This window comes from Strix aluco, chromosome 3 (genome assembly GCF_031877795.1).
Source record: "Strix aluco isolate bStrAlu1 chromosome 3, bStrAlu1.hap1, whole genome shotgun sequence".
In the NCBI taxonomy this organism is placed as follows: Eukaryota; Metazoa; Chordata; class Aves; order Strigiformes; family Strigidae; genus Strix; species Strix aluco.
Genome location: NC_133933.1, coordinates 35,165,187 through 35,192,899, shown reverse-complemented (window position 1 = coordinate 35,192,899; position 27,713 = coordinate 35,165,187). Strand labels below are relative to the sequence as shown.

At 40.5% G+C, this 27,713-nt stretch overlaps 1 protein-coding gene across 9 annotated transcripts in view; it reads right to left on the bottom strand.

The window, feature by feature from the left end:
- Positions 1 to 27,713, bottom strand: part of TTC7A (tetratricopeptide repeat domain 7A) — a 179,685-nt gene that overhangs the window by 144,797 nt on the left and 7,175 nt on the right. For 8 of the 9 annotated variants that reach the window (XM_074818080.1, XM_074818076.1, XM_074818081.1 and 5 more), the window contains 5 exons: positions 13,016 to 13,146; positions 11,285 to 11,406; positions 3,946 to 4,024; positions 495 to 655; positions 3 to 66 (listed from right to left, as the gene is read on the bottom strand). In XM_074818080.1, coding sequence (XP_074674181.1) covers positions 3 to 66; positions 495 to 655; positions 3,946 to 4,024; positions 11,285 to 11,406; positions 13,016 to 13,146 — 557 coding nt within the window. Of the gene's footprint in view, positions 1 to 2; positions 67 to 494; positions 656 to 3,945; positions 4,025 to 11,284; positions 11,407 to 13,015; positions 13,147 to 15,605; positions 15,666 to 27,713 lie in introns of those variants that run through there. The other variant, XM_074818083.1, reaches the window with a different exon arrangement.

Here is a 27,713-nt window from a genome sequence, read left to right as displayed (position 1 = left end):
ACCATGGATTCACTGATTAAGAGAAGAAGAAGAGCCTCTTCTATGTTGTCTTGAGGGCAGAAGGCACTGAAAGACAGAACACATTTTTCTGAGTAAGGTCAAGAGTTATTCTGTCAGCCTCTTTCTCATTTCACAAGAGTAGCAGTAACTTGAAACATCTCATGCATAATTCATTTGCTAGGCAATACCTTCTTTTGCAGGTTCACACAATTAAAAGCTCTACTATATACCCTAGATGAGTTATATTGAACCATAAATAGATTATTTCCATTTCATAGCAAAGACAGCCATTTGGTTGGATTTTCTTCCTTCCTGCGAAAGAAAAATCAAACACTTTAATGTTTTACTTTTCCAGCAGGCCTTTTGATGGGAAGTTAAAAACAAGAACACACAAAACTACTACATGAATCGGTGACATAATTAGCAGTACCAAAGAGCGTTCAAACACTTTTCTTCCTTCTGCCAATTAACTGAAATAAAAAAAGGACACTTACTTCTCTTCTGTGTACAGCTCGGGCCTCCGACAAAGAAGATTGCTAACATAAGACTGATCTTCCTTGTTCATGAACTCAGGAAGTGGATCAGATAAAGGGCTCCAGTAACAGTCTTCACTGAGGGAATGGAGAAGTACTTGGGCTAGCTGTTTGGCTGCAGTCTAGAGATCAGTGAACAGTACAGAAAAAGACACATCAGTGACACCTTCTTCAACACAAAAGATTCACCCCTCCCCATGTTCCACCTTGGGAAGGAGATATACCAACAACACAGTAGTACCACTTTTCAGAAAGCTAGAGTAGCTAAAGCAGCTGTTAAAAAGTCTACAGCAGTGGCAGTTTCTTCCCTCCTCTGAAAAGGCCAGCCTTCTGCATTTACATGGTCTTGTTGCAATACTGTAAGAAAAAGGTATCAAGAAGGCCTGACAAGGGACCCTTTAGTGAATGAAGTCAACAGATTGCCACACGAACCACTGAGACAATCTCGCAGATATTACTATCTTAGAATATGATGGCACTCCACTGCATTCTCAACCTCAGCCAAGTCTCAGCCTCAGTCTCAGCCCAGAGGCTAGGTTGTACTAGGTTTAAAAGATCAACCCTTTATCTGTTAATATTACTCTTCCTGAAGCCTTTTATAGCTTCACCTTGGTACTGCTTCTCTTTTTGTTGCAATAATGAAGGGAGGAGAAAAGAAGGTTAGGAACGTCTATATTGAGACAGCCACATCACACACACTCTTTTGAACATCGAGCAGACAAGGATCCTTAAATACCTGCTTTCCGGTTCACACGCATAACTGGCAAGCTGGGCACAAAAGGGAGCAAGTTAACTTGACTTTGCAAAACTATCTTTGGCATTTGTCCTTGTCTCCCACCCAACAAATCTCTAATTTTTTGCATTGTGAATAGTTGAACATGCAAACAAGCACAGAGACATCAAAATGGGTGGCATCTTCTGTGAACTCAAAAGCAGCACAGCACTCTAAGTTGTAAATACTGCACAGAACAGTGGCAGGCTGAAACTTCAGCCCTCCTCTCATAATACTTGTAAATATTATTTTGGAACTTCTCTGACTACTGCATATGTATCTTATATGTAATTTACACTTTGAGATGTGTTATGCGGCCACCAATAGTAATTTTCTTTTAAATACCAGGATAGGTATGATTGATAACTGAAGCATTACTCCAGTTGAGGTATGACATCTATAGGACCAAATAAATCATACTGAGGTTAAAGTTCCTTTTATCAGATTCAGAAAAATAACTTATTTTGAGGCAAGGTTCTTTATTTCCATCCACCTCACCACACATGAATTCAATGAGAGTCTAAAACGCAACCACAGTAGCCTGTACTGTTTCTTAACACCAGGATGGGAGGTTTCATAGATGTACCTAGCAAATGGCAAAATGATCTGAATATATAATGGTGCCTCAAAGAAATATTGTCACGCACAGCTCCCTGGAAACCCCAAGACCTTCCATGTACTCCTGACAAGTTAAAGAAAGCCTTCTATTTCTAACTAGGCTTTTCTATGCTTTTTATAGCAAGTAACCATGAGCAAAATGGCCTAGGGCCCTGCAACATTAGCCAGTATCATTTTATTATCTCAGTGTGTAATTATTTAGTCAGTTTTACCCCAAGGAGCCAATTCTCCTGTATTTTTTCCTACAGTCTTAGAGGGGAGGGAAAAATAATAAGCCACCAACAAAAAGATCTCTACTGGTTCACACAGAAGTAGGAGTACAGTTTGTGATAAGCCTTTCAAAAGGCAAGAACCAAATACTTTTAGTGTCTTTGATTTTAACATACAGTACAGTAGCTGTGTAAATTAGCTTCACTCTTGTTTTGAATAAGACCAAACAAACCAGAACAGGCCAAGACTCTGATTTATGTTATTACTGCCTTCAGCTAAAAAAAGCATCATTATGCTTGAAGAACACTGTGATCCCAAAAATTAGGAAAAAAAAATAAAATCATGTGTTTCACTTTCATGCTTGAAAAACTTGTTTAATTAAGCACGTTCCTCCCTTTGTCCCCTTGACAGCTCTTTAAAAATAAGTAAGAAAATGAACATGCAACTTCCAATAAAATGAAAATCCCAGGAAAAACTATTGGATGAACACCTTCAGATTTCCCCTTAGGGATAAATCCCCAGGGGTATTGTACAGCTCTCCCCAGTTGCACAGGGACAGGAGCATCTGAGTGCCACTTTCTGTCATGGTATAGAAACAGCAGATGGTTAGACTCATTTCAGCAAAATGATAAAACAGGCAAGCAAGAAAAATCCCCTGAACCCTGATCTCAATCTGGAAAAGGACACAACCATTTGAGTGTGACAATTATTTAAGTCACCTCTTCTAATTCCCTGCACAAAGTTCCACATGCATCTGTATTCTCAGTTAGGCATAAGGTGGTCCCAAAGCAATGAGAAGTTTCATTTCCAGAACAGAAGTTCCAAAATAGACAAATGTGAGGAACCTAGGCAAAAAAGCACCCAGGATACCCTTTCTGCTCACACTTTCATTTTAGCTCTGCATTTGAATGTGAGCTAGACACACCTCCAGTCCATCCATTGGAACCTGGCACTCTCCCATCTCCAAAATTCTATGCAAATTCATGCCCACATCCCTTGCCAAACTTCTCTGTAATTACACAAAACACAAAGCTAAACCAAGCAAAAAACCAAGTTTAGTTGTATCAATGTCAATGCTTTTAAGGCTACAAAGTTTTCATTGTGTTCTTGAGATTGCTATTCTCCATGCTGCTGACCTTGTCGCCTCCTGAGTAACTTCAGGACAAGGTCTCTTAAAGGGGAGACAGGGAAGAACCAGTTAAAGCTCTAAGAAGTTAAACAGGCACATAAATAGCTTTCTCCATGATTTCTTTACCAGAGGCACTCAGGATAACAGGATGCAGAATGCCAACACTAATATTCATAAAATTAAAATCACTCTGTACTGTATTGAAGGGAGTTTTACAGGAAGAACACTGAAGCACTTGAGTATAAAAAAAGCACTGCTTGTTGCAAGAGCCAGAAGTCCTTAATGCTTCTACATGCAAATGCAAAAAGGTGTGCATGCACGCACTGAAAAGAGAGAAAAAACCCAAGACATCACCAGAGGACAGTACTGTCAAACTAAATACATCCCTATTTCTACCAGAGCTAGAAAAACGCACTGAAAAAAAAAACCAAAAACAGAAGTAACCCACATGCCCAGGTCTGAAGGCTCAGAGGTTTCAATTGGGCAGGTCTTTGAATTAAGTGCATCACTTGGCACATCACTTCCAAAAGTAAAATATTAAAATAAAATAAAAAGGGGGAAAAAAAAGGCAGTAATCAATTGAGTGAGGACAAATATATTTTTGTCCTACTGCAATGGTTAATAAACAAAGAGAATTCCTGCATAGCAGGTTACCCCACCTTGCTATCTCCCATTCCCCTTACCATTTTGAAGGTCTGAGTAGCTTTTGTTTCCACAGTCCGTAGTATTTCTCGCAGACTCCTCATTCCTTTCACAATATTTCTATGAGGAAGGCAGAAAAAAACCACATCATAAAAAAATTAAAAAAAAAAAATCAGCACATTGGAGACAAAATATTTTTATGATGCACCAAAGCTTGGCAACAAACTTGACATCAAACAAACCCATGAAACAACCACTGAGTGTGCAGTAGCGAGACAAGTCACTCTGAGGCACAGATAGGACAATGGCACCAAGCGAGGTAGTGACTGTAGCATGCCTACTCCAGATGGCTTCCTAGGAGAAGATCACATTCACATTTGACGAAGAGGGGACATTTGGAAGCCTTTCATAACTCATATTTATAAAGCAGATGCTTCTTCTTAAAAGCATCCACATCTCCTCTTCATACACACAGACTGTACTTGTTTGAATTACATTGAGCTTACGTGATGCTTTTAAATGACGATTCCTTTTAGGTGGTGCTTAAATGCCTGGTGTCTGAATGGTCCAGACACATGATGAAATTACAGTGCTTTGAACAGTTTATTATCAGGCAGCTAAGTTGCACTAACTGTCTGTAAGCACAGCTTAACCTGCAATAAAAGAGGGTTAGGCTAAAAACAAAAAAATTAAAAAAAAAAAATCACATTACTCAGATGCGAAGAGGAAAGATTAAACACTGGACATATTAGTTAACACACTTGCAGCCTACAAGCTCTTTAAGGCTAAGGACATGGCCCAACTACCACAGTAACTACAAAACAGTTCAGATCACTTTTATTGCAAGGTGGAAGCTACCCCAAGAAATACCCGCTACCAGAAAAGAAGCAATGTTGTATTGAAATAAAGACAACCAGATAAGCAGTTGTACTGGCACATTAACTGGCACTTCAGCTTATTCCAGAATTTTCTGTGCAGACGAAACCTAGATTTCATAAAAAAAGCAAGCCATACACTGTAACAACCTTTGTTGCCAATCTGATTAAATTTTGAAGGTAAGCAGTACAGACTGCACTTGGGCCCACTTTCATGCACTGCAAACCTTCTTGCACTCCAGAATCAACGGCAAACATTTGAAGAAATAAAAAAAAAAACCACTAATTTGAGAGGGGTGGGGGGGTGGATGGGCCAGAAATTAAAATGTGATCACATTTACCATGAATATTGGCTACATAAAATGCCACTCTAAAGCTTATGGTCACCGAGTCACAGAATGTGAATGTGTGTGGCCTTACTTCCAATCAATACTCATTTCAAAATTTTAAACTTTGAGGTAATCTGTAGGTTACCTAGTAGTGGGCAATCTACAAAGAAGCAACGAAATAAGGCAAGAGCAAAAACACTGGAGACTTGCCCCTGTGGAGAAAGTGGGATGCTGTCTTTTTTTTTTTCTTTCCACTTTCTTTTAAGTAAAAGATGTGCTTTGAATTTATCAAGGGAAAAAAGCTCAAGGAAGTTTTTGTGAGTTGGACTTTAATACTTCAGCAAGTTCTCTTTAATACTTCAGTAAGATATCAGGTGCTCTTCTGTGGGTCTAGAAAAGAATATACCCACAAAGATACATTCTAGACCTTAAACTGAGGAAAGTAATAAAGCACACAGTGATATTTATGCACATGAGTAGTCACACCAAATCCAACAGAACTGTTCACGTGCTATTTATTATCAGATAGATAAAATCAATAAATACCCCCATCTAAACAAAATGCACCTGCTCAACGGTCTCCTCAGTTACTGAAAACTACTGGCATTTGCTGTGCTTCCTGGGGCTCCTTAAGAGGCTGGACAGAAGAGTTATGGTGTATAATAGTTCTATATTTTCAAGAATGCATGTGTTTAGATTTCTTGTTAGGATAATGGTATTTGTCTTAAAGTGTCAATGAATTCCGTTAACTAGCATCAGAAGGAAGATTAGTGACTGCTTGCAAAGCCAATTAACGCCACATTTGGCACATACTTAAGAGACAAAAAACCTAGAGAATATGCTAAAAAGAGAGTTTTGTTGAAGCACCATTTCAGTTCCACTTTTTAGACAAGGCCATAAACCAAGTTAAGCTTCATCTGAAGTGTCACTGCTCTGGGGGAAAGGGGAGAGGAAAAGGAAGGAATATTGACACACTAAAGTGAATGAAAGAATAAATGGCAAATTGCTGTCCATCTGCAAGTAGTCAAGAGTTGAAACCATGAACCACGTGACAAATGCCTTGGAGTACCTTCAGCAGAAGGTAGGAGTGCAAAATGGGCAGCACGGGAGAAGCACCCAGCACTTGCCACCTCCCAGAGAGGTGCTTGTGTGGTCAGGGTCTCTGAAAGAGCACCTGCTCCACACTCTGAGCTCTCAATTCTGGAAGTGCAAAGCATCTGACAACAATACCAGTTCCACAGGACTGAGGATTTGGTTGGCAGCTTTTGTATTTTGAACTTTATTGAACATTACTGAGCCATGACAGGAGACAGAGCACACCTGCCAGCAGCCTGCAAGCATACCTCACTAAGGAGTCTGTCTTTCCACTCTACTGTTCCAAGTCTGGAGGCCATCTGAACACACATTTCATTTTAAGCATATGAATTGCACTACTCATAACAATATGGAACTTACTGTGTCATTAATCAATGTCCTTCATATACTAAACATGCACTTGAAGAGATTTTTTTAAATTAGGACCTGAAGAAGTTAACAAAGAGAAAAGTACGTATTTGAATAGAAATACATGTACGTAGATAAGTGGATGAGGATGCAAACCTAAAGCCTCGGGCAATCCATGGTGAATCCATTTGATCTTCTCTAGATCAGAAACTAAGCAGTCTTGAGCCTCTGCAGAACTTGGACAGAAGACTGTCTGGAAATCCCAGTCACTGTTACCTCAAGCCATGGCATCATAAGTGAACGTCAGATCATGGAAATTAAATGAGTTGGAAGAGTCCACGGGCCCCTATTGCACTGCTAAGATGCCAGAAGAAGAAATGAGGAAGAACAAGAAGGGAAAAGCACGTGGTCATTAAACTGCCTTGGTTTTAGCCATAAAAGTGGCAAGAGGCATTTAAAAAAAAAAACCCGCGATGAAATGCGGTTTAGGATTCAATTATAACTAATCTAACAAAGAGGAACACAGAAAATCATGGGCACAAACTGTGACAAAGAGCACCTCGAGTCCAATCAGTCTAGCTTGGCATAAAAATCTGTTTTGTTTGTACAAGTACCCTGTTAATACAGGGTAATTAATTACCAGTCCATGCATCAAAACAGTTGTATCACATTTATGTCATATTGTTGACACTACACAAAATTTTAAGATACAAGAAAATAAAGAAATACACTGTTTTCTATGCAAATTGCCAGGAAAAATACTGATAATGAACCAGAGTGGACCATGGGCAGAGGTCTGCAAAGACAGTCCCCCAGCAACATGGGCACCAGAAGATCTTGTTCTTATCCCCACTCATTAAGTGTTAAAACAGTTAGTCACTAACAGTTGGAAGAGACCATCTTGAGAAGACTACATAGCAGTTTGCAGAGCATCTTTCCAAGGAAAAGGGGTACCTGAAGCATACAAACAGCAGCAACACCACTGCCTCTGCCCAGCTCCTCCTGCATCTTGTTCAGGTTTCTAAAAATTTATACTCTCTCCTTAGACAGCTGTTCTTAGGCACAAAATGCACCTGAAGAAGTAAGCCTCTGAATCTCGGATTCCTATCAATGAAGATACAAGTAACTACAACAAAGCACATTAGAGTTTCCTAATGGCAGCCTGTCTAAGTGGGGTGCTCAAAAAAACCCCATACAAAATAAAAGCTTAGCACTTATCTAGATCCATCCAGTAGGCAGTAAGACTCACTTCCAAATTACCAGCTGCAGTGCCCTGGATAAGGTGCTAGACTGTGAGAACTGAAGAGGAGATATATGACAAGAAAGCCCACATGAATTCCACAGAAGAGATGAATAGTCTGGCACAGACAGTCCTGCCTCCCTTTGTACATTATATTCTACTGTAAAACAACACATACATGAAGTTACTCTTTCAAAGTACCCCTGCAACAGAAGCCTACAAAACTTCAAAAAGGGAACTGATCACTCTAGAAAACTGACATAAAGGAAGAGAAAGAATTGTGTAATCTTTCCTTACTAACCATTTCCATCAAGGTTTTCCAAAGTAATTTAGGTCGTAACTTGAGGGATCATGAAGAAATCCAATTTCTAATAAATGCTTAATATTTATTTTTCAGAAATTCATTTTCTTCAAAAGTGTCCAATCTAGAGCTTCCAAAACAAACCCCATCCTCTAGAAAGCTCTTTGTCTTGCCTGTGAAACTCCACACATACTTCAAGTGTCATTAAGAGAGCAGCATACATATAACCATTACTTCACACAGGTGAAGACTCTTTGCCCTAAGAAAATACTAAGAACATCTTGACCAAAGCCCCCGTAACAGTATAGAGTGTAATACCTGATCAATACTCTGAAAGGAAAGGCAGTAAGAAACAAGCCTAATCTTCACACTTCCACATCAGAAAAAAACCCAAACAAAATCCAGTGCAGATGCTAACATGAAAGGCAACTGACTACCTCCTACAGTACAAAAGCATCTGCCTGCCTGTATTCTGCATCCACAACATCAACATTGCTCGCCAGAAGAATGAAAGAAAGCTTTCTTGGGATGCAGCAGGGCAAATAACTGCAGGAAATGTTTACTTAAAAATATTGTGGTGCTGAAGACACATCTTATTAAAATCATCTGTGACTTCCACAGCTGCAAGACTTGCTGATCCTTACAGCTGGCAGCTCAACATCTGAAAGGGAGACTACACCTTGTTTTGCACTGGTGCCTTCTCTCCACTGCACACTGCAAGAGAAAAGGGCATCCCTGACCATGCTCCATGAGGAGCATGCCGGTTCCTGTCAGCAGGAACAAAAGCACAACACCACCACTCATATCCTTCAGCTCTTCTGCCTGGTGAGACAAGAATAAAGCACTTGCTATTTCTTTTGTACACGTGTGCTGCTGGAGAAGGACATCCCACCTGATAGGACCTACCACCCCGCCAGCTTGAGCATTCATCATCCAAGGCTTATTTGCTACCTGAACATGCTGGAAGCAATAAGGAGAACAAAAGCATTTCTTTGAGCTGTTCAATATCAGGTAGAGAAATTTATTATACACATGAAGCGTCCTAAAAAGCTTTGTCCCACTTCCCTTCTTTCCTTATATCCCAATGCTGCTTATGCCCTCTCGTGGCAGAAACCACACATTAATACTAGCTGGGAGCACAGAGACACACTGCTGAGTCTCACCAGGCTCCTTTCCCCGGCAGAAGACCTTTAATTTCCCCAGCTGGTGTTTTTCACTTGCACTGAAGGAGGCGAGGAACAGGTGGGGCTCTGCTCCTGTCCCAGCCACAGGAGCTCCATCACACCGACTGGGATGCTCTTTCATCAGGAGACAGCTACAGAGAACATTTTGCTGCTATTGCAGCAATTCAGCTTACAATCAAAGCACTGCTTAATTCACACATATATTTTGATTCCAAATTGTTTTCCTGTAGGGTTTTTTTTTTTGGTTGGGGGTTTTTTTTGGGTTTTTTTAAGGCTGTCATTAAAATAACATGGGAAGGGAGCAAACAGGGCCCACAGTAATAGCTAAACAACCCACTAGATATATTGAACTGATGAAGACAGAATTTAAACATTGCTGAATAAAATGAACATGATTGACTTTGATATTCAAAAGGTGCCTAGAGGACATCAGTGCCATATGTTCTAAATGAGATTTTATTACATAGTTAATGAGCTTACTGGCAAGACCTGAGCTTTCTGTTTGCCATGAGAACAGCAAAAAGCTAGGAAAGCACACGCTGTGCCACAGCTGGTCAACCACCAACTCACCCAGGAAAACCATATTACCTGTCCCCTACTGCCAAGGTGATACTGAGACTACGCCTTATACTTGTAAGTCCCTATTTTCTTTACACATAAACTTGTACTGACCTGACTAAAAAGGGTCATTTCACAACATTTGGGCTTTGTGTATTTGTAAGCCTTTGGGTTAAACGAGGCTTACCTGAAGGCACCTCCCATGGATATGCTTACTAGTACAGCTTCACTGTACATGCAGGCTTTTAATGAAAGAATGGGGAACACTGAGGCTATTCACAGCTGCATTTAAAGTCATTCTTGGAGAATAAAAAAAATAGCAAAAAAGCCCTAAATAAGAAGCAATCCCTCCTCCAACAGAATCAAAAACTGGTATCCATTTTCTACAGAAGAATTTAAACTGATTTTTGCTGGGATGATTTTTTTTTCTAGTTTTCTTCCTTTCAATCTCCCCTCATTTTTCACCTTCTTCTCCATTCTATTCAACAGGAAAAGGAGAAGGAGTGATGAGAGAAAATATCTTTCATTGAGGTGAAGGTAAAAAAACAGCCAAAATTAAGTATTTTAAAAGATGGTTTGCTTGAAGTTTATATAACTTTGACCAGCAATATTACACAGAGCAGTGAGAAATTCAGTATCTTGATTCCTTGAGAACAAACGGGATAGTATGGTGCAAGAACAGGGAAGGATGGATTCTTACAAATACTGTTTACACATGTTGAAGAAACACTCTCCCTACATGGCAATCTCTCCATCAGCTGAACAGAGTTGATTATGTTTTGAAGACACAGCGTGGTTTAGGTAACAGTGTGCCCTCACCAATGGCCTTTGGAAGTGGGCATTAACAATGCCTTTTTTATTGTTCTTGAGAAGGTTTTCCTCAGGTGAAATTCACTGTAGGGTGCAGATACCAACTCCTCTTGCCCTTCCAAGGTTCACTGGGAGCTGTATTTCAGAGGCATAATAAATACCATGGAGCAGCACTGTTCCTGCATGCATTCTCTCTAGTAAAACCACACAGATTTGGGGTATTGATCAGGACATTTAAGACCTTAAATAAAACAAATAAATAAATGAAAGAAACTACCCTTAAGACTTTACTGAGCTCTAAACCAAGCCCTGTGGCTGAACAGTCTAAAAGCACACAGTAATGTAAATTCTGCTCTCTCTTTAAGGTCAAACTCCACTCATCTCCACAGGGAACAGAGCTGAGTCAAGACAACAAAACTGTTCTACTCCACCCTACTTGTGGGTCTGGAAAAATGAGGCTTAGGACTCTTAAGAAACAGAGACACACAAACAGGAGGGAGGGAAGGATACTGAGGGGACATGAGGTGAGCCAGCAGCAAGAAAAGTCACAACAGAACACATACAAAGAGATAAACCTTCCTCTGTTCTGAGACAAAACATGCAACATTATCTATTTTTATTAACATCTGCATCCACCTACCCCTTCTTTAAGTGAGTCACATAGGCACTCTGTAGAGCTGCTTCCAGGAAGTAGGAAAGTTCAAACTCAGAGTAAGTCACGTTGCTGCCCTTGATACTCCTTGAATGTGTGATGTTTAAGGTCTGCGAGGGGAGGAAAGAAATATCTGGGATTACAGACAACTGTTTGAACTAGCCAGTTCCTCATGAGCCAGAGACATCTCCAACAATAAAATGTTAGCTTCTGCCATAACATTCCTCCTCAGACTCCTTGAAAACTTACCTTCATTAGCTATTCAAAAACCTTTCAAAGTCAACTTCCATGAAACACTCTGCATGCAATGAGTTTTAAAACACTATTCCTTATTACTTTCTAACCTTTAATAAAGTAGAAAACTACACACTAATACCAAGGGCTTCAGAAGTACTACTTCAACCACACAGATGCAGCATCTTGCACAGAAATATTAGTGCAATGTTTGAGTAGGTATGTCTAGCTTAACATAACATAAATATTTCTTAAAGAGTTACTAAATTATCAGGAGTCCTGATGGAAGAATCTTAGCCTTTCCTGTTTCTCCAATCAAACCCTTCCTGCTTTTGCTTCCGTACTGGTAAAAAACACCTTTCATTGCTGAAAGTTGCCCTGTATGGACTCTCCAAAACAGGATTTTACATCCAGGACTGGAGAAGGCCTATGGACTTTTAGTACACCTATCAGTAATCCTGCATCCTTGTCTCTGTGTCCAGAAGATGAATGAATTAGTTAAAACTCTTTCCCTTCTTCGCAGACACAAGCTGTCAGTAAAAACATTTACATCGCCCAGTACTGGCAGGAATTCATCCTTCCACAAGGGAAGGACAGTACTTAATTTTAAATAAAATGCCATTCAGCCTTTTCCTACAAAGAAACAGACCAGCCAACTTGTTAGCTGGCTTTTTAGTGCATTTTTATACATGCACTAAGCTCATTTTTTCTTTTTTTAATGCAATTAAAAACAAAACCTGGAACAGACACATACCTTTGCTGCTGAGAGGAGCAGAAATACCTGGTCAGAAGGTCAAAGGCCATTAAGTTACAGAAGAACATGTAACATGCACTGCCATTAGTGCTGCTGGTGTCAAGCATAATGTGTGGCAAAGGAAGGGCATGGGAGAGCATGGCATGCCCTGTTAAATTCAGCTAGGCAAAGTTACAGAGGCAGAGACCACTAAGCATGTGCTCAGCAAATCAGTGGCACATATTACAGCTCAGTGGAGGGCTCACAGTACTCATCTTGCTCACCATCCTAGTCAACCACTGACTAAGCACTTACTTGCTAGTAATGATCTAGGTTCCTTCAGTTTCACTTGGAGAAGGTGAAGCACTGTCACTTAAACTGCTATGGCTGACCCAAAAAGGTTACTTTCAGCTCATTAGGGATCTCAATATCCACTACTGTGTATCATTTACACAGCAGATATGCAAAATGCCCTGAGTTCCTTCATGCTGGCACTTGCTATGCAAAGTAAGAACTAAACTTGAGATACAGCCTGAGCACATCTGAAGTATTCAGTGCTTTCCAGACATCATTCTCAGAGGAAACTGGGAGAGACCAGATAAATTGCTTATACTGAGACACCTCACTCCTTCCAGCTTGTTCTTGTACTTCTTATTGTCTATGATCACTTGACATTTCCCCATCATTTTTGCTGTCAAAACCCTGGAAATTCCACCCAGGACACCAGGTAACACCCTGAGCACATTTCTTACCTTTTCAAGCTCCTGCAAGTACACCTGGGCAATGACACACGCTGTCTCAAAACAAGACATGACTTCCTCCTCCCTTTCACACAGTCGAGCACGTGAGGCAACTGAGTTGGTTGAACGCTCCAGTGACAGACCTGCAAAATGCCAACACCTTCTTTAACTGGAGCCTATTAACAGCAGTATGGCCATGTCATTCCTTCATTTACAAGCTGACAGGAAAGTTCTTCACAGGTGGTTTTCCCCCTTGTTTTAATGACTTCCAGGAAGAGACTCCCAGAAAACATAACTCCTACACATGCAAGGCATTTTTGTCATGCTGCTCAAACACATAGTGCCTTTCAAACACTTTATGAAGAAAGTATGTACAATCCCTCTGGTAGGGATGAGCAGGCAGAGAAATTAAGGCCTGTTTTTCCAAAGACAGCTATAGATTTTGGGTGCTTCAGCGCAAGTACTGTTTCAGAAACACCCTGGCACTGGATTTGATAATTTCTAAGCATCCACTATTCCAAGTGAAGCCTTCAATAAGCAGAAGTTTTGAGGGGAAAAAAAACCTGGAAAATGATACCAAAACAAAGTTGGAAAATCTGAGGCCTCTCTTGGAAAATCTGAGCACATGCAAATTGCACATGGACACACAGCAAGCTCTTGGCAAGGCACAAGAGATTCCTAACCACAAGATCACCCTCTTTTCCAAAGAAAGGAAAACACCCTGAAAACCTTCTTTGTATCATCACCCAACCCCACTTACAAAGAGCATGTTAATTGAAGACCCACAGCTATTGTCCCTACATGAAAATCTTTTATTACCAGATCCTTGTCTAGCATCACAGTATGACATCCTTTATATCTCTGTATCTATTTGGAAAGGCTACACATCCACATACCAATTTTACTTTGATCAGTGTAGGTTCTTATGCCACACTGGATCTTTACAATACACCACTGCTTGGAGACTCATATCTTCTACACCATACACAACTGTACTGATACCCAGTACCCCAACTCAGGCTGTAAAAAGTTCAGCAAATGCTTCCCAATAAATTTTATATATAACAACACTCCCTAATACCAATGAAAAAGGTATAAGATGTAACACAAAATCCTACTGCTCCTAGTACAGATTCACAGAGGTCATGAAAGAAGAAAGAGTTCAGCTGTTTGGACAGTCTCTCCAAGGAAGCGATGTAGACTGCTGCAGCATATGGCAAAGGATTCTGCTCCATGTGAGGAGCTGTGCTGTCCTGGGCCCCCACAATCCCAGGAGGCACAGCACCTCAGCACAGCTCATGTCAGGAGTCTGGCAACAAACCCTTCTGAGGCAGCAGTGGGGAGCCAGACTTCCCCATGATGAATGATGCAGCACAAGCACTCATGCTGGAGGAGCCTGAGGCTCCTAGACAGTCTTAGTTTTGTTTACTTCTCATGTTCAACATTTCTGTTTCGTCCCCTTGGTTACTCTGCTAGGAGTTTCCCTATCTCATGTCCTGTATCTGAGCCAGACACGAGCAGTTAGTTCAGTGGGTTGAGAAGATGTCCCACTGGTGCAAGCTTGGGAGGTGGCTCCCCACTCCTTCTGCCCTCTCCCAAGTCAGAAGCACTCAGCACGTTCCCTCAAGGACCTCTGTCTTAGAGGAACACGTTAGTACCTTTCACCTTTGAAAATCCTGACCAGAGTAGAGCAGGGGGAGCTGATTTACTTTAAATCAACCATATGTGGGGGACAGGGACAAGAATCATTTTGCTGCTTTTAACTAAGGTCCATTCTGTGTTCTCCCCTTTCTACTGACATACACCACGTAGAACACCCGACATATAACAGATTTTATCTTCCAGTCCATCTATGAAGTCTCTGACTTTATATCATAGGTTTTTTCCTGTTACTACCATTTCCTAACCCTATTGCTATGTAATGAAGGGGAAAAGAGGATGTTAACTCTCTATACAGAAAAAGAAACCATCTAGTGCTGAAACTAGAACAATCAGCCTACAAATATTCTTCTTACAAGCGTCTCAGTTTTATCTACCTCTGAATTTCCAGTCATTCCCCTTAACTGAGGATAAATTTTAAGAAGTGTTGCATTTCAGAGACACTATCCCCTTAAGTGCAAAGTGGGGCTGAGGGCCCTGAAAGAAATCTAGTACAATCCACTGACATTCATACACATGCAGCATTTAATCAAACTGCAAGAGCCATCCTAGCACAGTCTGTATGGGGGTGGTTATTGTGGGAGATGTCACACAGAGAGAACAGGCTGATAAAAATCCATTTACATACATGCTACAGCCCACTTCAAGGAGCTACTATCTCTAAGCTCTGACATGGGGGAGGAAAGCAAGCACCAAGCACTGACAACAAACATGCCTATCCATGCAGTCAGAAAAACAGAGCTGGGGCTGATCAGATACTGGGGAATAAACATCTCCAAAAAGATTTCTTGCCACAGTAAGTACAGAGCAATATACAGTGTATTAAAACAGATACTATGCTACATTGCACACATTTTTCTACTTCTAAAGGTCAAGAAGGAAAAATGACCCACATGATGTGACATTAGCCATGGTTCCTTCTGCTAATACCATACGCACTGACCCAAAGTCATCAGAGTATAAAATCTTCTACAGAATCTGAACAGGGCTGTTCTTCCTTACCCTAGAAATGCAATGAAAAGAAAACATAGAGCAAGCAGACTGTAAATCCAGTAGACAAAGTGAAGAACAGAGGAATAACAACAAAAGTTCCCTACTCTTGCAGCCATCAATTCAGTTGTCTCAGTGCAAAGCCCCAACAATTACAGTTTTGCTTAAGGTGTAGTTGGACAAGACTGTTTACAAGCCCTCCAGTCCTGAGAGCACTAATTCCACTAACTCTTTTCCATTCCTCAGTTACCAGCACAGGAAAAGCTTTGCAGCACAACATACATTTTAAATTCAACTCAGTTCCCAAAAAGTGTCAGAAAGCCACGAAAGTGCATGCTACTTCCACACTGGATTTAACAAGAAAAGCGTAGCTCTTGCTAAGACAGAATTAGCTTCTGACTAAAGCATAAAGCCATATGCTTTCTTGGTAGCTGATTAAGGTAAAGGGACTTGGGTATTTTTCACAACCAGTTATGGTAAGATAATACCAACTTATAACTTACCTATGCTCAGATTTTTCTCATATGAATCGGGTGTCCAAATTTAAATATATACATACATACCATAAGAACATTTTATATAGTGAAGATACAGATTTCTAGTAGAGTATGGCCCAAGCTCAAGATTTAAAGAGAGACATGCTTCCAGATTATCCTTTTTAAAAGAAGAAACTCTTTCTACCCACTTCAGAGACAGTAACTTTCTACATAGAGAAACACTGCTTTTCTTTCCTGCATAAAGATAAGGCTTCCATTCAACTCCTCTAGTTCTCCCAAAGATTCATCTCCAGCTCTTGATCTCTCTATAATCTTTGCTCCTTCTTCTCCCCTTCTAAAGCTAACCTGCATTTATGTCAGAAAAAAACCCAAACCCATAGGTTTGTAAGAGGTGTCACTGAACTAAATTCTTCCTAGAGCTGAAATGCACTGCTCTCATTTACGGAAACCTGAAAGGGGAGATTTTACGAAGGCTTCTTTCCACTTTCATCTCACTCAGTCTTTGCCAAGGGAAGGCATTGTATCATGTAGCTCCAGTGCTCTGAGGTGATGTTATTACCAGAACTGGAACATACATGTGTACATGGACACGTATCAGATTCTCAGCAACATAAATCAGATGAAAATTCATGCTGGAAGGGATCCCAGGAGGTCCATAGTCCAGCTTTCTGCTCAAAGAAGGGCCAGCTCAGGGTGTTACCCAGCCTGGTCTTGAAAGCCTCAGTGCATAGATGGATACCACATAACCACTAGGTAGAAGAGGAGGCCAAGGTGGCTTTCTTCTCCTCCAGTTCATAAACTAGTTCACAAAAAAGCAGCATTCCTCCTTCCAAGTAAGAAGAATATACCAATCCACCCACAAGTTCTTTTAATTTTCCTTTTTACACAGACTTCTGGCCTCCTGTATTTGGATGAATTTACACAATTGGGGAATGATGGGTTCATAGGTGCAAGAATTCAGGGTCAGCAGCAGCACCCTACTTTCACCAACAGTGTTAGCCTGCAGCTGCTAAAACCCCATAGCCCAGGAGCATCAGAGCTACTTGGCAATCTAAGGAAGGACTCAAAGAAACACAGAGCATGAAGCCTACCTCTTGTGTTGTGTCCTGGTGCTATACTCGTGTTGAATACAGCTACGGCAACCTGAAGCAAAAGACAGCTTAGGGTGGAACTTACAACCCTGCCAACAGCATAAGCCCCAGTTTGCAGAGCAAGGTTACAGCATCTATGGTCCTGTGCTGCACAGACAGGCCATCCTGGCCAGAAGCCAGTGTGCTGCTAAGCTAAATGCATGAAATAGTTTTACTCTAGCTACAGGAAGGTAAGTAGTTTGTCTTGAGGTACGCAGGGTGTGAACATATGGCACAACAACTGCTGCAAGGAAACGGGTTGTGTGCACGTTCTCACTCTGTGGTGAACACCAGGTCATTCTGGGTAGCTGTCCCCAAGGGGAGGGTGCACTTCATTTCTAGCATGGGGCATTCAGCCTAGTTCAGAAGTGTGCCTCTAGAAAATCAATTAGCATTGAAACAAGACTATTTTTAACACTAGGTCTTCAAACACATACACACGCATGCTGACTAATCGAAGTTCAGCAGAATACTACACACTTTTCAAAGACAAAATTCAAAAGCACAACCAAACCATTTTAAAGTTGGTATTTATGATCAGCCTGCCCCACTGGCTAAGGTCTGAACTTAAGAGCACAGCCCTCGATCAAACTATTACAATACAGTGTCTTGGAAAGCAAAATAGCCTGAACCTCAACAAGGCAAAGCAGCAGTCACGATTAGGTTGACATAGACAAGACCCAGCACTATGCATTATTTCTGACACAATTCACAGCAGTTTAAATAATTCACATCATGGGTCTTGACACTCATCTCCCCAGCAATTAAGCTATGATTTTTCAGCAGGATATATTTGCAATGCAAATAGAAGAAGAGGAAGAAAGGCCTAGAAGCCCTTGGTTTTGAACACGTTCATTCATACTGCACCTCATGAAAGCTGGGCAGGAGGAGAAAAGTTTTGTTTTGCAAGAAAGCTGCACAAACTTCTTTCACCATTGCTTGCTATTACACAGGATTATTGTATATTCACAGCAATCCTGTATTATCTTGAGGTATTTTTCACAAAGATCTCAAAGGTGGAAAGGCAGAAACTTCCAACAACCCTAAATAAAATTATCTGAAGACCATTTTGTCCATAAGTAGGGAATGAAGCCTGAATATTTAAGTAACTTGTGCAAGGCTGCTTTAGTTGCATCAAAGCATAACTCAAGACTCCTACTCCCAGCCTTCCTACTAGATTCAATAAACCAATGCTAACAACGTTACTCCAATTATTTTGAAATTAAGAACTCTATCTGGTTAGACTTGTAATTACAACTAAAGCTGACTGTTATACTAGGACAGCTTTTTGATTTGAGCGGCTGTGAAGCCAGAAGGTGGCAAGCACTTTGCTGAGATGCAACCTCAGTCACCCACCCCTGATCAATACCATCTAGGCTCTGCATCACACTGCATATCTTACTGCATAGCAGAAATCAGCAACTTTAATCCAAAGATGCTCATTTTCCTGAGCATATCAAGACCTGCTGTCTGGCTTTAATCTGTAATAAAGTGGTCTCCAAACTTTTTTGACCATACACCCTCGTGAGTAAGAAAAACTATTGAGCATGCACACCCAACGTATGTATATAGTTATACACACACACTGCTTTACAATGTATTTATTATATATTTATATGTCTGCTTTTTCAAAAATATCCACTAGGTATCATGACAGTCACCTGTCATCACAGAAAAGGCCTGCAAATTCAGAACATTTGACTTCTTGTAAAAGCAAAAAGGCATAATTTAACTTTAGGTTTGGCAACTCTTAAGAATTTTGCCATGAGACAACCAGTGAGCTTTGGTAAGGTCCAAAAGATTTTCATGGTCATTCTCCATCTCGTTACAAAGTATTGTAAAGATTCTATTTAAAAGTCTTGTGTTTATAAAGTTAAGCTTGTGGATGATATCCTACAGCACTTTGTGTGCCTCTGGGTCCCACTTTACTGCTAAGTAGTTCTTAGTGTATTTCATTATTGAACCAGAAAATTCCTTAAACTGAGACATGTTAGAAACATTCGTACTTTCGTGCAACTGTATAGCAAACCTCCCACACTGTGTAATTTGGTCTAATACTTCTATATGCTTCTATATACTTCTAATGTCTTCTATATGCGCATTTTAGCTTGTTGCCATATTGTTCTCAGCCATTTTGCCACGTCAGGAAGAACAAGTGTTTCCTCAATAGTGTGTGTTTTTTCATCTTTTGCTCTCATGTAAGAAACCTCAAAAGCAGCTTCTAAAAATTTAAGTTTAATGAAATTTTTTAAAGTACTGAATTGAGTATCACTGAACTTTAAACATTACTGATTAGATCTGATCAGCTTGTCATTGCTTTTACCTGATGAAGAGCTCATGCTAGGAGTAGTGTCAGCTCTGACATTTTCTTATTGTTCACTTGGGCTTATGTTATTAATATTACCCACAATTCAGTTTCTTTGAGGGAATCTTTAAGCTACTTGACTATTTCATGAGGGTTAGTTTAGTTAAAACTAGGTAACATAATACACAAATCCACTCAACCAGGCACACGTGAACTGCAATACACTGGAAGTGAACGAACAAGGGAGAGTGCCCCTCTGAGTCCCTCTGTGCTGTGGAACACCCACACTTTCGCAAGACACTTAATGGACTGTACATGACATGGGACCCTCCAACATACAGTCTGAGTGAGGGCACCACTGTCAATCCAATACATTAGTAAAGCTTAACTTTAATAACTTTTTTTTTTAAGAAAAAATAAATAGAAGTTTTAATATTTTTTCTCCTTCACCCCAATGGATCATCTTGCCCACCCCCTGGGGCACATGCAGCCCACTCTGGGGACCACTGCTACAAAGTAGTAACTGTCCTGGTACAAGAGGCCACCTCCATTCCATGACATATCTGATCTCAGTTAAGGAGATACCTCTACTGGAGTGATGCTCTGGGGCACAGCAAACACAGGGAAGAACAGCAATGTCGTACAGCCCCACATCTAAAGGACTTTGTCAACACCATCCACATCCATAAACTTTCATGGCATGTTGCAATTTTCCCTGATCTAAATACAACAGGCAGAAGCAGAAGACAAAAATGAAAAGTGGATGGGGCACAAGGGTGAGAGATAGTACTGATAACCAAGTATTGGGATTTATTCAGCTTGAGCTCATCTGTATCACAGCCAGGCAGCATCACCAGTGAGAAAGTTCTCTTCTAGCTGCAGTCACAGTCACTGAACCAGATTACCCCATCTTCATGTGTACTTTGGCAGGAGGGAGAAAAGGGGAGGGTAATTCAGATTTTATTATGCCAATTCATATCAAGCAGTCCAGCCAATTCTATTTAAAATTTGTTAGAACAGACATAGTCTGTGAGGACTAACAGGCTTGTTACCCTGTCACTTAAAAGATGGTCAAAGACATTCGGAGCTTACTCCAGGGTAAACCAGAACATGGAAATCTTTCTGTAGCCACGGGAAGAAAATCATGCTACACACCACCGCCCCAGCATGGGGACAGCATCATAGCCATCTAAAAGCTACCTCTAGCTTATGCCATCTGAGAGTATATTTGTAGTTGTTTTCTTCTAGAGAAAATAAGTGTAGCAGGTTGTCTCATGTTACCACAGAAACACTATGTATTCCTGGTTCTGTTTCCTCAGAAAAGCATGTGCAAATATTCTTGTATCTCCGCATGTTGCTGACCCCACAGCTTCAGAGAACTAAATCATAGTGCAGAAGGTGGAGAAGGTTTGTGTGTGCATGCAACCAGCACCTGCAATTGTGTGTGGAGAAGGGAGTGGAAGATTAACAAAACTTTACCATCAGAAACTAAATCATATTAACAAGAGGAACAAGAAGTTATTTTCTTTTTCCACTTTCCAAATTCCAGTTATTTGCATTTAGTGGTCTGCAGCTAACTCTCCTCAGAAGTCTAAAATCAAGGATATACTGCATTTGTGCATAGCAGATTGTGCTAAACAAACTAGTTCTAAAATGCAAACAGAAAAAGAGTGAACTATCCTATCCAACAGCAGAGAAGAGCTCACAGATTACAGCAACGAAGCCTAAGTACACCAGAACACCAGGGCTGGGCTTGGCAACTCTTTCACATCCAAGCTGGAAAGCAGTGGCACCAAGTCATACGATTCACAAACATGCCACGTGCAAAGTCATCATTGTCCCAACATAAAAACAACTCCAAAGTCTTAGATTTCTATTCTGAAAACCCAAATAAGACATACTAATATTAGGCCCTTTTATCAAGGCATCAGCATCTACAAACTGGGGCTTTTGCCTATCAGACAGCTATTCTGATAACCAGCATGAATAAACAGCTGCTTCCTGTCTAGCTGTCAGAATTGTGAAAACTAGCACTTTGCAACATATACCAGGTATAGAACAAAGTCTCTCTCTCTCTGATGTGGATTAACGATTTGTCAAGCAAAAGTGAAAACAAGTTCTGCCAACAAAATGCCTTACCCTCAGTTACTCAGTTTTTAATGTCATATTGCATCATGTATCCTTGTGGCTGGGACTCAATTTTTCCAACGGCCAGGCAAGAAAACTAGTTTTATTATTTAGGCTCTGTTTGAAGGAACCCATCTCCCCACAGATCTCAATGCTCAGAGAGATGAATCTCACCCCTTTTTTAGTCATCAGAGAAGGATTCCAAGAAAGTAACTTTGCCCTGCCCCTGACAGATCCTGTTAAAAAAATAAAAAAAAATATGAACAAGTAGACAATTTTTTTCTTCCACTACAGTTCTACTTGGTCACAGCAGCAGCTGAAAATACTGACTAAAGAAACCTCACTGGGTAGCTGCCAGTAGAAGAAATAGCAGTTAAGGAATAGGAGGAGACTACTGCAAGCCAATGTATCATCTCAAAAGCAACATATAGGTTAACACAGCCGCATACTCCAAGTGTCAATCATCCTCATAAAGCCCATTATCACCCAAGAGCAATATATCTGTATGAAAAAAAGTGAAAGCAAAGTTTTAGATAACTTTTCCCTCAACTTTCACCCAAACCTACACTTTTCTCTTAACTTTGTGCCCAGTATAATTCTAGCTCTTCACAATCAACAAACTTTCCTAAAGACTAGGAGAAATGGTGGTGTTGTCTTTAGGAAAGTCTTAGCTGCCCTCCCGAACACTACAAGGAATTCAAGCCTCTCAGCCAGCATTGTCGCTTCCAAGGTGGACAGGTTCCAGACAGTAGTGAATTGGGGCCCCAGGGATGTCAGCATACTTTAAAAACAACCACCCTCCCAGTTTAAACAGGATGAGGGGAGAGAAGATTTAGACTCTCAAGTAAAAGCCTGCAGTAAGCACGCCATGATGTCAACAGTGCCTAAACAACATAAAGGACATTGAAACTAATGGGGAGAGGTAGGGAGAGAATTCTTAAGATTTTCCCTGCCCCTTACAACCTACTGCAAATTTCTGCTAAATGGGCACATTATAGTACGTTGCCCCCATGTCAGTCAGTAGTAGCAATGCAGGCAGGATGAAAACTCAGCTTTTTTTTGCTGAGGGGGTTGGGGGTGGTGACGTCACTTGCACTCGAAGGAGGGGAGAAAGAGCTGGGTTCCCTCCTTTTATACCACTAGCAGATCTGGACATTTCCATAAAGATGAATCATCTTTATCTTGACATGTGCAATTACAACATGCTTTCACTTTCCCCCATTAGTGCCCAGAGAGGACATAAAAAAAATTACTCATTTGAACATGGAAAAAATGCCATCAACCTTCCATTAATCCATTTCTTACACTTGTCTCAGTTGACAAGACAAGGTATGTCCTTACGTAGTAAGACCACACACACTATCTCTTTTTAATCATTACAGCAAAGTTTTTCTTAAAGAACTTAAAGAATTCTTAAAAATCAGCATGTAGAAAAGAGCCCAAGCACAAGAGTACGCATAACCACTGGGAGGTTTTTTGGCATCCAAGAGGCAGAGTAGTATTCCAAACACTCATCTGGAAAAAAGGAGAACACACCTTGCAAAATGTCATGCCCTCTAAAGTGAAGAGCAGGCTCAGAAAAGTGCACGTATAGCTTGTTAACAGGTTTAGAAAACATGACCTTAACTAAAACACTTCCTGCAAAAAGAAGTTCGAAGTGTAAATTCACTCTCAAAAGAAGATTATGAAATAAATTATGACCCTGCAAAGCTACATAATGTTTCCAGTTTATCTGTACTTGAAATTGCTCAAACTACCAGCATTCCAAATCACTCCACACTTTCTGTATTCCAGTACACTCACTAGTTTTGACATTGCCATCTCATTTATCAAAAACTAAGTGGACAAAAATCTCATCCCAGAGAAGGTAACTGGAAACTCTGCTTTCAGAAAGACTGTAAGGCTGCTTAAATTAAGCCGTAACACACAAGAAGCCATTAACATAATTTGCATTTGAATATCCTTGCACTATGGGATCAGTAGCGTTTAGTAAAAAAACTGAACTGGAGAAGTTACTGGCTTAGGATCTGAAATAAGAGTTTGATGAAGTACTGAAATGAGTCTTTAAAATAGAGGCACTCTCTTTCAAGGAGGACAAAAACACAAGAAAAAAGCCACCTTTCTTTCTCCCTTTCAGTTCTCTCCACTAATTTAGTTCAATGATTAGCTTTTCAAATCTGATGAACCAATAAAGCTTTGACTAAATAAAACCAAACAGGAAAGCTTATTTTTCATTTTAATCTACGAATAAAAATACACACACGAAAAGAAATTTACCAGTTTTAACACTTATCAGAAACACTGAGTTAAAATACTGTCTGTAGCAAGTGAAATTCATTTAACTGAACATATTTTCTTAATCAAATTCTTTAAAGAGAGGAGGAAAAAGATTTATCAGAATGTAGCTTTGCAGTAAAGCTATCTTTAACCGTACATTTTATTCTAACTTGCAAACAAATTCAGCTGAATACAAATCTCACCTAGGAAATTAATCATCCTGTAGAAAACCATATTAGAAAATGAATGACATACAAGCACATTTCAAAATTAGACTCCAATGACGTGTATGAACAAGTGGGTGATATATCCTCCGATTAGCTAGAATAAACAATTTTAATACCAGACTTATGTTTACTGAATGCAAACCTACATGTTTTTAACAGTTCTGCAAACCAACAAAATAGGAAATTAAGTGGCACAAGCACAACTGAAGTTTAAAATCAAATTTTGAGGCTTCAGTTTGTCAACTTAAAATCATGACTGAAACCAAGCATGTAGTTTTCAAACCAGCCGAGTAAAAGGTCAGGTTTTCTGTTTATTATCTCTGTGTGATATCACCATTTCCTTCTCAGGACACCACCATAACCTCCAAATGACCACTTCCAGTATTACAAATCCAAGACAAAGATTCCACATGGTGAGAAAGGAGAACAATATACGTCCAAGGAGTACTGACCTCATTATCATTCAAGTTTTAAAAGATACAACCATAAGAGAAACAGAAAAACATGTAAGCTCAGCAATTTGTCCTAAAAATGAACAAAAAAACCCCCCTGAAAACCCACAATAAGCTGGACTGAACCCAGAAGCCTGGATGCAGGCTCCAGGCTGTTTATCACTATCAAGCTCAGAAAAAACCCTCCCATGGTGGATTCAGGGCTTTGCTTTCAGCAATAGCATTCACAGCTCTTAGGAGAGCTCTAAAGACCAGTGGCTCAATACAACAGTCTCATGATCTTACCGTTTTTCAGAAGTGTCACGCTACAGATCTTAAACATCTTTAAATTACTTAAATGGGTTCAAGAACAAAATAAAGATTGCTCTGAGCTACTGATCTAACAAAGGCTTGTTTCCTTATATGTGTGACTTGTGGTTGGACTTGTAACAAAACACAGACTATGATCAAGGCTTCTTATAGATGCAGTATCACCTTGTTCTCTTCCACATGGATTTTTTTAAGACCTAAAAAGGCCAAGCTCACACTGCAGCCTTTTGAATGGATCTCTTTTCTGAAGTTTTTGAAAAAACAAAACTTTTAGAAACAAATTTACAAAGGATTCATCTCATCCATCTTTGGACATCCACAAACAAGTTAGTCCACAGCCTCCTCTCACAGCCGCTGAAGAGGCTGTATTGTACAACCATGCACTTCCTCCGTGTCAGATGCCATTTGCAGAGGTAATGAATCACCCCTGAACTGCCAACTTCACACTGTACAGAGTTCAGACTGGAGCTGCACAAATTAAACCCAGCCTGAGCTGAAAATGGGCAATAACACAAAAATTACTGCAGGATGGACTGGGAGAAAAGGAGAAAAAGAGGCAGTGGGACTATGAAAGCTTTAACTCACTAAATAACCAGCTACATACCATTTGCAATGCTGTGTCATCGCTGCACAGATTTGGATAGCTACCTATCTCCAGGCTACCCCACTCCAGGTGGGGGAAGCCCAGTGCCTGGCCTGACAGCTGATCTGGTGGACACAGGAAGCTCCTCTGCACAGGGCTGACTCATCTTGCAGCAGCTCTGATGCCACACGTGCTGACCACAAGCCAGAGACCCTCTTGGTCATTACAAAGACAGGACCCACACGCCACAACAGCCCTGCCTGAGCCTTCATCACTCAGGCTGGCAACAGCGTCCTCCAGTTAACACAGCTTTCAGCACGCTCTCGCGCTGCGCAGCCAGAAGAGTCTGCGCATCAAACATTGCAACAACACAGACGCCTTTCTACAATCGGGTATGCTGAAGCCCTGGCTAGAGCTATACTGTGCTTTGTGAGGGTTGGTTAGGTCATGACCTACCCTACTACCAGGAAGATTTATCCATTGGGAGCAGACAGAGAGCTTTGCAGGGTTTCTGCAGTACGCACAGACAGAGCGAAATCAGTAGGCTCTGGCAGTTACACATATTATTCTTTTTTGCTTGCTTGTGTCAAATTGACACCACCAGGTAACAAAGCCACAACACATCCCAAGTGACTTAGAAGCAAAATGAGAGCAAGTTTGCTTACTCAATACTGTTTTATGCAACAGACAGAACTGTTTGCATCAGAGATTACCTGCGAACTGAGCAGAGGTTTTAAGGAGGAATTAACTTCACAGAGGATGGGGAGGAAGGAGACAAGTACAGACCAACCACCTATTAACTAACCATAGTGGTTAAAATTAGTCATAGTGAAGAAAAAAACCAACAAACTTGTCAGAGCTCCAGTCGGTGCCCATGGAACTACTTCTCCTCTCCTCACAACACAGGAATTTAGAAACAGGACAGATGGAAGCAATCAGCTGAGAAACTAGAAGTCTTGCCCTTTCTGCCATTTCTCCTGTGACTTGTCAACTGCTCATGTGCCCACATTTATAAAGAACTTCAACATTTACTGCTTGATGCTCACCTTGGGTAAAAGTCTACTAAGCAAGGCAAGCAAGAAACTTTTTCCCTGTTCAACTTCTGCACTTCAGTCACAAGGTGGAAACCCATACTGGTTCTCACCAGAATATGAACCTACTACGGACCTTCAGAGGAAGGCCCCAGAGATTTAGCTCAACGTCCAACCTTCAATGTTGTGGATCTCAAAAGGTCTCTAAAAAAAAAAAAAATCAAACTCAGTTTTGCTGCTTCACATTTCATGTCTACTACTGACTTCATCTATGCAGCTCCTCCCAGTGTATCTCATATCTTTCTCATTACATTTTTGTTTCCAACAGTAAAAGGGTGTGAGTGCCTTTGATATGACCTTTCTTCCGTGATCTTTCCAGCATAATCATGAGTGCTTGAGAACCTGCACTGCCATTCTGCATATAGGCACAACCCAGCAGTACTAGCTACACAAAACCAAGGTGATTTCAGGTGCATACTAAGAAGTGATACAAAGTTCTGATGTTTAATGATGGACAGGGATATTCTATTAAACTAACTGCTTTCTCCCATTACTGAAAATCTGAATATGAAATTAAGCAGGGAACCCAAGTTCTACCCTGAAATAAAGACAGGACTGTGACTTTTCTGGATTGTTGACCCCTGAAAAAATTTTACTACCAGCAATATTCAAGAGCGTCTTTAAAGAAGGTTTCGGTTTGCATAAGCTGTCAGTAGTTCAACCAAATGCAGTAATACAGTATGGATCAACAGAATTTCTGCAGCGATACCAAATGAAAAAGGGTAATAAGAAAAATCTTTAGCATAAAGTATAAATGAATTTTAAATAATTCAACTCTGTGCTGTTACTTGCCCTGCAAAGGGAGCCTGAACAGACATGTTTTGAAATGAAAATTTAAATCCACACTGCTATTGCCATAGTTACCTGTACAAATTTCTTAACATTTAGGGGCTTATTTCTCTAAGACTGGGAAGTTGAGCCCGTGGCATGGGTGAAACAGTGATCCTAGCAGTGAGTGCCCTCTCCAAACTGAGCTGGACAAGCCCCATTCTGCTGGACGACTTCTCTCTGTCAGAAACCATGGTAGAATACCAAGTGACTTACTATATCCTTGTTAACTTGG